This window comes from Oratosquilla oratoria, chromosome 22 (assembly GCF_046742065.1).
Source record: "Oratosquilla oratoria isolate Oo_2021 chromosome 22, ASM4674206v1, whole genome shotgun sequence".
Taxonomy (NCBI): domain Eukaryota; kingdom Metazoa; phylum Arthropoda; class Malacostraca; order Stomatopoda; family Squillidae; genus Oratosquilla; species Oratosquilla oratoria.
In genome coordinates, this window is record NC_134798.1 from 4,665,047 (window position 1) to 4,677,312 (window position 12,266).

Here is a 12,266-nt window from a genome sequence, read left to right on the forward strand (position 1 = left end):
CAGCTCTTTTGTCCTTTTTTCTATTCTTTCCTCATTGTTTCCATGTCACACCTCTGCCTATTTTAGCTCCCACATTTTCTATTAAGGTGAGGAGCGTATGCCAGGAAGTGTGTAGCTGCAGCTAAGGCTGTCACCTTTGCCCTATGTGGACTGTTAGGGAAGATAACAGTCACGAAGGAATGATAAGTGGAGTCCCACAGGGTTCAGTACTGGCTCCAATAATGTTTGCTATATATATAAATGACATGGATGGTGTAGAATGTTACATGAACTTCTTTGCAGATGACACAAGACTATTAAAGAAAGATGGAAAAAGTTTGTGAATTACTACAGAGAGATCTGAACAAGGTCTGGGAATGGAATCAGAAATTGGAAGTTGACTTCAATATTAAGAAATGTAGTATAATGGAGTATCAAAAAAGTAAAAAAAGAATATCAGGACAATATAAAATCGGTGCAAAGTAAGTAAAGTAAGTTGGTTCTGGAAAGGACCTAGGAATAATCACCAAAGACATGTCCTCAGACAAGCAAATAAACAAAATAGTTGGAGAAACCTACAATTTACTAAGATCAATAAAGGTGACTTTTAATTACTTGGATGAGGTAATGGTAAAGAAAATTCTAGTCACCCTGATAAGACCAAGATTGGACTACACAGCATTACTATAGATACCCAGTACAAAAAAGAATATAAGGAAAATTGAAAGAATCCAAAGAGTAATGACAAAGATGACTCCAACACTTTCAAAATTGATATATAAGCAAAGATTGTCCAAACTGGAACTACCAACCCTGGAACAAAGAAGAGAAAGAGGAGATCTATTGGCCATTTACAGAATCAAGAAAGGCATGGAAGTCCTTGGCAGAGAAGACCTATATAAGTATAATAGAAGAAAAACAAGGGGACATGAAAAGAAACTCAAAAAGGATAGTTATAGAAGAGATCTGGAAAAAAAAAATGCAGATTCCCACACAGAGTGGTAGATGTCTGGAACAAATTGGACAAAACAATAGTGTGTGCAAACACCATACAAGAATTTAAGAGCAAACTAGATGTTGCAAAATTGGTCACCATGAGCATAGCTCCCCTTCCTGTATAATACAGCTTGGTAAATACATGATCACAAAACAAATACTACTTAATATACTGCTAAATTCTATACTTCACCATACCCTAGAAATCAAGCAACATAGAAATTATTCCCAAAACAAAATCAATTTAAATGGCAATATCTAAATTTAGGTCACCACCCTGCATGGAAACAGTACCAACATAGAATTGGCATGGCAATAAATAGTGAATACTCTAGATCAGAGTCCTTACATGACTAAGTGCCACCTCAGAGCAAAATTCCCACCTCCACTACCCCATACTGCCTATGACCCAGATTTGTGTAACGTGATCATAGGATACTGGTATGCATAACAAAAGATGCATTTACTATGTGTGCTGTATAATTAAGTGAAAACCAAAGAGGATTTTTTTTTTTTTTTTTTTTTTTTTTTTCCCATCATTAAAAAAAAAAAATAGAAAAAAAGCATTCCTAAGGCTGTAATGTGTTTGTGGTAAGGGAAAATATTTCATATTTTGTTGGTTCGAATGCAGAACTCGTCCATTACGGGTTTTTTTTTTGTCAGCATTGTGGGCAGCAAGTCCAGGCTAGAATTGCTGCCCCCAGGCATATGCCCTAAGAAACCCTCCTCAACTGGTGAGGGTCCTGCTCTAGATGTAGTCATTACACAGAAGACAGAGCACTATGCTATCCTTTCCTACACTCACTCCAGAGAGCTCCATAAAGTCTGTTTACTAAGTGACGTATGGGCTGAACATGTGGCTGTGGCCAATTTCCTGGGGACCATTGGTCTTCCATAAGAGAGAACTGGGACAGATTTATTGATTAATGATTAAACCAAAAACTTGAAGTACATAGATGGAGCAAGTCATCAACTGACACAATATAAAGAAAAAAGGAGACAAAATAAGCCTGGGAATAAACTTTTTTCTGTAAAACACAGGTAAATACACGCAAAGATGAACACACTTTCAACATATGCATGTTTGTGTGTGCATGAATCTATGCAGCATTAGACATATGGTAAGAGGAAATATATGTTAGGTATTTGAAGCAGTTTTAGCAATGGTATTGTGGTTCCATATGTGTCAGGAGTTGACATCATAGGTTGTGATATGTTTATGTGGTGTAAATATTGAGTGATAGCTGTGAGAATTTTGCATGTGAAAGCAAGAAAATGGGAAGAGTGCTAATCTTTTTCTTTCTGAATGACCAGAATTAGTAGGTATTTGTGATAGAATGACCAGTTGGCTGTATTTTGTCTAGATGATATAGTAAAAATACTTTTATGAATATGTAAGGGTAATTCATGTTTCAAAGTTAAAGAGAAGTTTTTTATATTTTTGTGAAATAATGATTTTTTTATGGTCTATTAACTAAACTTGTGTACTTAGAAAAGAAAAATTATTGGTAGCGCCTTTTGCATGGAGTTAAAGTAAGATCAACAATGGGAAAGGCTTTTAGATGGGCATTTGGTTTGTGAACTCAAGTGGATGTCTAGTCAGGACGTATGATGGTGTTCTCTATAGGTAGTGTGCTTCATATTTTAGGTATTGTTTTATAAAGGAAAACAATATCCTTATATCAGGATGGCATTTAACAGCAAAATTTGGCACTGCTTTTTTTTTTATGGAATGATTGCTGGAGCATTTAGTGCATGTTCACTGCTTCCAGTGAGTTCTTGCATCTTATTTATGACTTGCTTTCCAATTATAAATGAAATCCATACTGTGTTGAAGAATGCAACTTAAAGGTATGTAGTTAGTATGTGCGAGTAATTGTAAATATTGTTTAGGTATTGATGCTGGGTAAATTAGTCTTAAGTCATACCTACTCAAATATCTTGAATTTATATTACCTAATTCTGTTCATATTTGGTGATAGGTGTTATTTGTTTTTCATCATATTAAAAAGAATTAATTAACAATAGTACTTGAGATAGTTATTCTACTAATATTGTGAGTATTTTGTCTCAAAGTAATTTCACTAGAATTGAACCTGTTTTATTATATGTCTTATTTTTAAGTAGTTATCACACTGCCACTGTTCACAGGGTCTACCAAATGTGACAGGATTCCTGACTAGTGTTGTGCAGTGGATTCGGGAGTGGCGTACCTCCCTTGTCCCCTTCCCAGTTGTCTCATGGCCCCAGTTTGTGGATGTTATCCACCAGCGTGTGAATCCCTTGGCAGGGGAGGAACATATGCGGGAGCTGGTCCAGCAACTGCAGCTCATGGGGGAAGTGGTGTACTTGAAGTGCGAGGTTCAGGATTTAGTTGTTTTAGATCCTCATTGGCTGTGCTCAGAGCAGATTGGACAATTGCTGTCAACAGAGTATTTCACACAAGCAAAGGTCACTGGTATGTAATATTTCTGTCACATTTACCATAGAAGTTTATGATACTAGTATCTATATATTCTATAACTGTGTACCTAGATATGTTAGATGTATTAGGGGATTGATTGGTGCAAGTCCATCCCATAATGCATAGGGTATAAATAAAATTGATAAGTTGAGCATGTGAATATGAATGCCTTTTAAATAATGTTAGTACATCATAGTAGTGCATAGGTGAATATTTTATTTTTATTAGATGGACAAGGTATATTTTTCTCTTCTTTTTTACATTTCACTTTCTTTAAATTATAACACTAATTCTCTCTATATACCATCCATGAGGTGCTAAGATGAGAGAGGGGAAAGGGTAGTGGATGGGAGTGGAATGGGTGGGAATGAAATGGGTTGGAGTGGATACGTGCCTTTTGGCTTGGCTACCTCCCTGGTAAGGGGGAAAAATCCCTTGGTATATAGATAGAATAACACTAATTCTATCCAGATACCAAGGGGTTCTTCCCCTTTATGAGTGAGGTAGCCAAACACCAGTTACTTTTTTACACTAATGTACATAGAAAAGTTTTTTTTCCCCTTGTCATAAAGACAGGGATGGCCAAATCAAAACCCACCCTACACCCATCCAGTACCTGTTTATCACCCCTCTTATCTTAGCACCTCATGGATGAAGGGGCATGTCTTTCCACTGCCACACTGCTCATGTCAGAGTCAGTACAGGGAGACAACACTTCCAGAGCAGGGCCTGACAGCCTGCTCCTCATTCACTCAAAATAATTCATAAAGTCGACAAGAATGTCCCCTTGGGCCATGTCATCTCTTTATCTATTTACAATCATTCTCCATTCACATGCTCTTCTTTGTATGATAGACATTCCTTTTGCATCCAATGGCCCTTTACTCCATCCATTCACCTAATTTGCTAGACATATGTGGATATGATATAATCTAACAGGTAGAATGTTTGTGAATTCTAATGTAAGACTTTCTGTCAAATCATCATCCAATTTTCTAATTCTTTGGCTTTCCTATTCATCAGGTTGCTATACTGTCGATGACTTCCAAATGAGTTTTCCAGTGTGTGATGCACTTGATCTTTTACAAGTTCTTGAAGCTTTACACCTTTGTACTCAGGTAAGAAAAGAAAGTTATCATTATTGTGTGCATTTTCATGCTGGGTACAAAAAAAGTGATTAATTTTTTTTATTTGTATTCATATATCAATAGGCTTCCTCCTCTTTATGAGGAAGGTAGCCAATGGTTAAGAATGTCAAATATATATGATTTTTGTACCAGGAATCAGATCATCTCATGATTGGCCACTTCATTAGCTAACATGTCCTGTATTGATGCATTTATTTGAGTCAGTTTTTGGGTCAGGGTGTGAAATAGCTTTGTTTCTACATGAAATAAGTATGACAGGAAAAATATCTTTTTATTAGTGTGACAATGATGGCGAGATTGAGTACGAGTTCCCGTGCTTTAATCAAATCGAGACACTGGAAGGTCTCTGGGAGCAGTCTGACACTCGGTACACCAGCGGTGCATATGGTGGAGTCAGGTTGCGATCCCCTGCCCCTACTCAGCACCTTCTGCCTCCTCTCTACACAAGAATTCAGGTAAAAATGCAAGCACTTCCTGATGTGGATGTGTGATTTGACTTGAACATCTCCTTTATAATTGCATTCCTCCCTATCTGGAGGGTCATAACCCAGCTACACAGGCTGGTTTATTCAACCTCCAGAACCAAATAATAGGAGAGAATGGGACTTTTTTTTATGGGAGCACTTGTAAGTGCTTTCATTTGAAATAAAAAGAGGAAAATGAAATATCTTAAATGTAGGTGACTTGCCCCAGATATGGTGGTTTCATGCCTGTGTGGCAATAGAGAACACACCCTCAGTCCTTGGGGTTTTCCTTACAGCCCCCACTAAAGTGGTATCTGTCTTTTGTAAGTGAAGCAGGGTGCAATAAACTAACCAACCATTTCTATCCTCCTTGCTTCCCTTCTTTATACATCTCCACTTACTTTTGTGAGCACACGGAGGAAAGGATGAGTAGGATCCTGTTGAACCAGTTTGAATAAACAACCAAAATATGCCGTGGATTATGTTAAACCCTTTCATTCCAGGTGCAGTTGCGAAGGTCTTGGCAGGAGTACCCAGAGAGGGACACTGATCTTTATCAGTGGTGTGGAGGCTCCAAGTTTTGCTCTGGCCCCTTGGAAGCCCTAATAACTCTTGAGGAGGAAGGGGAAGCTATTGAAGTTAAAGTACGAGGTCCTCCCCAATCAGGAGCGGTTCTCTTCTTCTTCATGGAGGATTTGTTGGCCATTATTGATCAGGTACTCAAAAATTGAAGAAATACTACTATGTTGTTCAAATAGATTTAACTAGAAAACTTGCTGGGTTGTGGGTCATAAGAAATTAAGAAATATTTACACAAATGTGGTGTGATTACATAATAGTATCTTGAGTTTCATTGACTGGAAACCCACAGCACCACAGTGAATGGTACTGGACTATTGTCTGTACTGTATTGGTATAGGCCAGTTTCTCTGTCACCACCTTATATTACTGTAGTAGAAGTAGGAGAGGAACATACAGATTTTGGAGCCATTCCAGAGGTAGAGCACCAGCTGTGTAAGGCTGTACCTTGATGGAGGTGAGGGTCTTGACAGCATGTTTTAAAGCTGCTGGGTAGGTGTTAGGGAGATTATGCTCACTGATGTTCATTTTGCAGGACCACCATTTGCAAGTAGCAGTCATTGGTTCCTGCATGTATTGACGAAAGAATAGATTTGTTTAGGAATTTTGTCTTGTGTGTGTGTGGGGGGGGGGGGGGTTCAGCCTGAAGGAAGTTCCAAAGAAACAACTCCCACCCACCACCATTCATACCCTCATCTATAACCAAAATAAAATAAAATTAATCAAATTAATAAAGGAAAGAATACCAGTGTATTAAAAATTTCAATGATAGATTCATCATGATTACAAGTTAAAAATGATTGAAGAACTTCAAGGTTTGAAAATTGTTTGTTAATATACAAAATCCCTCTAGGTACTTGTAGAGATGTGCCCTGGGTTGGTGCTGGAGAAACACATCCTCAGCAGTTCTCAGCTGAGCAACCACAGCCCCACAGTCTTTGCATGGACACCTTCTTCTGTTTACTCATCCCTTCTGGCAGACGGAATGGCTGCTTCTCTTCATAATCCCATCACCAACACCAGCGAGGCCTTCATGCAGCTTGTCTGCTTTGGGGCACAGGATGTAAGGAGATTTATTTATTTATATATAATTTTTTTATTCTTATTCCATAAGGAGTTGAGACATGCTTTGACTTGGTTACCACCTCCTCATAAGGGAAAAGGCCATTTGTACATACATTATCATGGCTGTTTATGTATATATTGTTTTTCTTGTAATTTTGATGATACTGTGGTCTATCAATTTATATACCAAGAGCTTCCTCCCCCTTCTAAGGGAATTAGCCAAGTCAAAGACATGCACCCATTCCATTCCCATCCACCACCTTAATTTCTCTCTCATCTTAGCTCTTCATGGATATTGTTACAGATACATATTATGTATATATTATGTACTTTTCCCTGTTCTGGAGTATGGAGTATATGGTTTACATGCAGTCATCAGTATTTTGGGTGTGTAATGTTTTGGGCACCCATGTGGACCAGAACCACTTACCATTCATCTATGTGAAAGTAAAATCCCTTCTTGCATAAAAATGGTGAGATGCTCTTTTTACTATTGCTGGCCCTTAAAAGGGGAAAAGGCACTAGGAGGAGGGAGGACAGAAGGAGTAATTTGGTAGTAGTGTAAGTTTAGGAGAGGAAGAGGAATAGGTCAAGTTTTTACAGCAAGACATGAACGAGAATGTTTTGTTAAAGGGTGTCTTTTGAGCTTTCATGGATTTGAAGGAGGCATATGACAATAGAGAGGCATGAAAATCCATGTGGTTGTGTGGAATAGGGGGAAGTCTGTTGAGGGTGGTCAAATGTTTTAATAGTAGTAGAGCTTGTGTGAGGGTAAAAAATGGAGAGAATAAATGGTTTGTGGTGAAAGTGGGCCTGTGCCAGGGTTGTGTAATGTTGCCATAGTTGTTCAATGTGTATATGGATGATGGGGTGATGCAGGATATTAGTGGAAGAATACCAGGCAGGGGGTTGGAGTTAGTGAGTTAATGGAGAGAAGTGGGAGGTGAGCCAAATGATCTATCATCCTTGAGGGGCTAAGATGGGAGGGGTGACAAATGGGTTTATGATAGGTGTTGGGCAGGTTTATGCTTTCACTTGGCAATGTTATACAGTTAAAAATGTATATATATATATTGGGCCCTGTAGTGTAGAAAGATACTTCCTTTGAAAAGTGGAGGGGTTGGAAAAACGAGTCTGGATATAGGCTTGTGTGTGGCAATGGTGGGTGGGCAGTCAACTGGTCTGTGTGTGGTCATGGTCCTGGGATGGGGGATTTGTCTGTGTTGCTGGGTGATGTGGGCAGGTGGTCAACTTGTCTGCATGTGGTAGTGGCCCTGGAACAGGACTTTTGTACATGGTGTTGGGTGATGGTGGGTGAATCAACCAAGGATTTCTTTGGCTAGTAGTATTGTTGTTAGCTACATTAGAGTTGATTGCCTCCTAGTAATGTTCCTGGCTACAATGGAGAGAGTCCCTGGGTAAACTTGTATTGAGGAGTGGAGCTACATTGAAGATGATGTTTGTTACCTACCGCTGCTAGAGAATGTTGGGTTGTGGTGATCTTCAGATCCCAGCGGCTGCTACCAGAAAATGTGGAAAAGTTTGATTCACACTTTGGAGGTGATGTGAGTAGTGGCACAAGGATTGGAGGTGATGTGAGTAGTGGAGCAGATAAAGGCTGTTTCATTCTATAGATCTACTCCAGTAAATTGTAGCCAGTTGTCTTGTCCAGAGCCAGTCGAGACCTGCACTAGGAAGCAAGGCAACTGACCACAAAGGCTGTGACAATTGCCACTACATCAATTTCTGGTCATACAGTAATAATTACAATGTGACAGAAATAGGTATTTACATGGTTGAGTGATACGCTTAATCATACATACATACATACATACATGTACCAAAGGCTTTTTCCCCCTTACACAGGGGGTAGACCAAAAAGAAAAAGGCATAGAAATCATTCCCACCCATTTCATTTCCCATATATTCCACTCCCTTCCACCCTCCTCCCTCCCTCCTGGATGACAGGTCATCCCTGCATCCTGTCCACTGCCCTGGGTCAGAAGCAGTGTCGCAAGACACAGCACATCCACAGCAAGGACGCTTCATAAATTTGGCAACCCCCCCTCTCCGTCCCCTCATGCAGGAAAGGAAAAGACGGTGAGAATCCCTTCGGGATGCATTAAATTTTTTCTCATACATACTTCCTCACCCCCTATCCCCCACCTACTCCCCCTCATGCATCACAGCCTCATCTATACACAACCCTTCTCCATTCACCCCTATCTTCTGTCCTCTCCCGTCCTTCCTCTACAGACATTCCTCTCTTTTGTAAAGCCCCTTTCACCCCATCCATCCATCTCATTCTAGGACTCCCCCTCATATTCACTCCTTCCACCTCCACCTTCCACACTTCTTTTACTAATCTTTCTTCACTCATTCTTTCCATGTGTCCAAACCATCCTAATACTCTTTCATCAACCCTATCTCCCAGCTCCCTTTCCACCCCTGTTCTCCTCCTCACCTCCTCATTTCTCACCCTATCTAGCCTAGTAACCCCTATCATACTTCTCAGACATTTCATCTCAAACACATAGCTCCCCTCCCGTATATTACAACTAGGTAAATACATTCAAACTCCTTCTCTCTTCCTCTCTCATGTTCCATGTTTCTGCCCCGTACATTGCTGTTGGCATAATCACTCCTTCATATAACCTCCTCTTAGCATCCATTCCCAGATGTCTATTTCTCAGTACACTTTTTAATCCACCACAGCATTTACTCGCTTCTCTCAATCTACATTCTACCACCACCCCCACTCCTCCCTTTCCTGTCACATTCGTACCCAAGTATCTGAAACTATCCACTTCCTCCAGTTTCTCACCCTTAATGCTCACTTCCAGCCTACTGTCACTCTCTCCCCTTGTACATCTCATCACCTTACTTTTGCCCACATTTATCTTCAGCTTCCTTCTTTCACACACCTTCTCAAACTCTGTCACTAACTTCCTCAATCCCTCCTCTGATTCTGCTACAAGCGCAGTGTCGTCAGCAAACAACAGCTGGCTTACCTCCCACTTTTCTCCATTTTCTTTAATCATCTCCAACCCCTGACCCACTACCCTTGAATTCACCTCTCGCACCACCCCATCCATATAAAGATTGAACAGCCAGGGCGACATAACACACCCCTGATGAAGTCCCACCTTTACCTCAAACCATTCACTCTCTCCATTTCTAATCCTAACGCAAGCTCTACTACTCTCATAAAAACTCTTGACTGCTCTTAACAGCTTTCCTCCTATCCCTTATATCTGCAGTACCTCTCACAGTGCCTTCCTGTCTACTCTGTCATAAGCCTTTTCCAGATCCATAAAAGCCCAAAAAACATCCTTACCTTTTCCTATAGCTTTCTCACATATCTGCCTTACCACAAAATTCTGATCTACATATCCCCTACCTGTCCTAAAACCACACTGTTCCTCACCAATTACTCCCTCTGTTCCTCTCCTGATCCTCTCAATCAAGACCCTCCCATAAGCCTTCCCAACTACACTCAACAAGCTGATCCCTCTGTAACTACTACACTCACACTTGTCCCCCTTTCCTTTGTAAAGCGGAACTATACAGGCATTCCTCCAGTCCTCCGGCACTCTACCCTCTCTTAAACAAACATTAAATAACCTCACCAGCCAGTCTACCATAACTGTACCTTCTTTCTTCAGACATTCTGCATGACATCCATCCAACCCAGGTGCCTTACCTGCTATCATCATAACAGCTGCTTTCACTTCATCCTTCACTATTTCTCCTCCATTTTCCTCACTCATCACTCTCATTTTCTTAGCGCTCCCACCTTCCCCTTACTGCCTTCTCTTCCATCATTATCTCTCCATCTGCACCTTTTACCTTTTCTTCTCTACTTGATTCGCCTCCTCTTCCTCTTTTAATTTCCTTCCAAAACATCTTTTTATTACTTTCAAAATTTTCTGTCATACTCTTTCCCCATTTCACATCTGCTCTCCTCTTCGCTTCCTTTATCTTATGCTTAACTTCCTTTCTCTTTACTATGTACCTTTCATACGATTCCCTTGTCCTAATTTGTAGTCAATCTATGAATGCCTGCTTCTTCTCTTCTACACCCTTCTTTGCTTCCTCATCCCACCACTCACTACCCTTCCTTCTATTTCCTCCCGCCCTCCTTGTTCCACACACCATCTTTCCACACCTTATGACTCCCTTCTTGAACCATCCCCATTCCTCCTCCACTCCTAGTTCTACTCTATCCTTTACTCTCTCCCACTCCTTTCTCAACTTCTTATACTCATTCTCCTTTTTTTCCTCATTTAAGCAGTACACTCAATATTAAATAAAAATGTTTACAATTACGATCTGTAGAAAGACATGGCATATTTTAATCACTTCAGCATGAGTCAAATTTTTGTGCACAGCATCAGCATATGTACAGTGCATCACATTACTCATATTATAAAATATAAAGTCACTGCTATATTACTTGTTCTTTTACTTCAAATAATAATAAACACAGAAAACATGATTAAACCAGTTCACAGAATGCGGGTGTAACATGTACAATTACAAAAAATATATATCTAATCAAGACGCCTACACCAACATCCTTGTGTACCCACTCGAGCCTTGTGGCACCTATGTAGGTGTCATTGTACTGAACAGGTTAATAATACATGGTGAAAAATGAAATATAAGGATAATCCCATCTATGGACATACACTTCTCAATGGTTGCATCTTTGGCAGACCAGGTGTTCCTAAGGGTCAAGGTCAGGTTAGCCTAATTACAGTTAAATGGCCTCTGGATGGGTTCTAGGTAGACCTGACACGCAACAGTAGTTTGGTGCTGCTGTTGTGATGTACACGACATTGTATCCTTGATATCTATCTTCTCGTTGTGTGACATCCTGCGATGTGTAGTTGTGACATCCTGTAACATGTAATATATCTTCCTCCAACACCTAAGGGGGAAGAGGCCTTTTGATATGTTTGTGTGATGGCCCTTCATCCTCATGGAGATAAAAAGGAAAACAAATGTTTAGTGAATAAGTGAAGGGTGGGTGCATGCCTTGTCTAGCTGCCTCCCTTATAAGGGAAAAAGCCTTTTGGCACATGTATGTACTTGAGTTTCCACAACCACCAGACACCAGAAGTATATCCATAATCAGATTGCTCACCGCTCAATCAATAAACTGAAAGACAACACAGTGCAGCATGCCAGACCCCCTGATACTTCTGAATCCTCTCTTCCTTGAGAGGATAGAGTACACTTGGCCAGGCTCTGGTGCAACTGCCATCCAACCCTTCTAAGTTACCAGAAGATGCTGGATGACTCCATTACAAATAATTGTCCATAATGTCACACTTCACCCAATAGTATACAACACATTATGGAAGACTGCATTGTATACAATCATGCACAACAACAACACAATATACACTTGTTATATATATGAGTAAGCATAAGGTAAAGGAGGCAAAGAGGAGAGCAGATGTGAAATGGGCTAAGAGTATGACAGAAAATTTTGAAAGTAATAAAAAGGTGTTTTGGAAAGAAATTAAGAGAGGAAGAGGAGGCAAATCAAGTGGGGAAGAAAGG

General features: G+C 40.1%; 1 protein-coding gene across 5 annotated transcripts in view; it reads left to right on the forward strand.

Annotated features, from left to right (window-relative positions):
- LOC143037408 (death-associated protein kinase 1-like) overlaps positions 1–12,266 on the forward strand; it is a 385,396-nt gene that overhangs the window by 351,863 nt on the left and 21,267 nt on the right. For all 5 annotated transcript variants that reach the window (XM_076205548.1, XM_076205550.1, XM_076205549.1 and 2 more), the window contains 5 exons: positions 3,127–3,433; positions 4,463–4,557; positions 4,866–5,042; positions 5,555–5,767; positions 6,484–6,693. In XM_076205548.1, the coding sequence (XP_076061663.1) occupies positions 3,127–3,433; positions 4,463–4,557; positions 4,866–5,042; positions 5,555–5,767; positions 6,484–6,693 (1,002 nt within the window). The remainder of the gene's footprint in view (positions 1–3,126; positions 3,434–4,462; positions 4,558–4,865; positions 5,043–5,554; positions 5,768–6,483; positions 6,694–12,266) is intronic.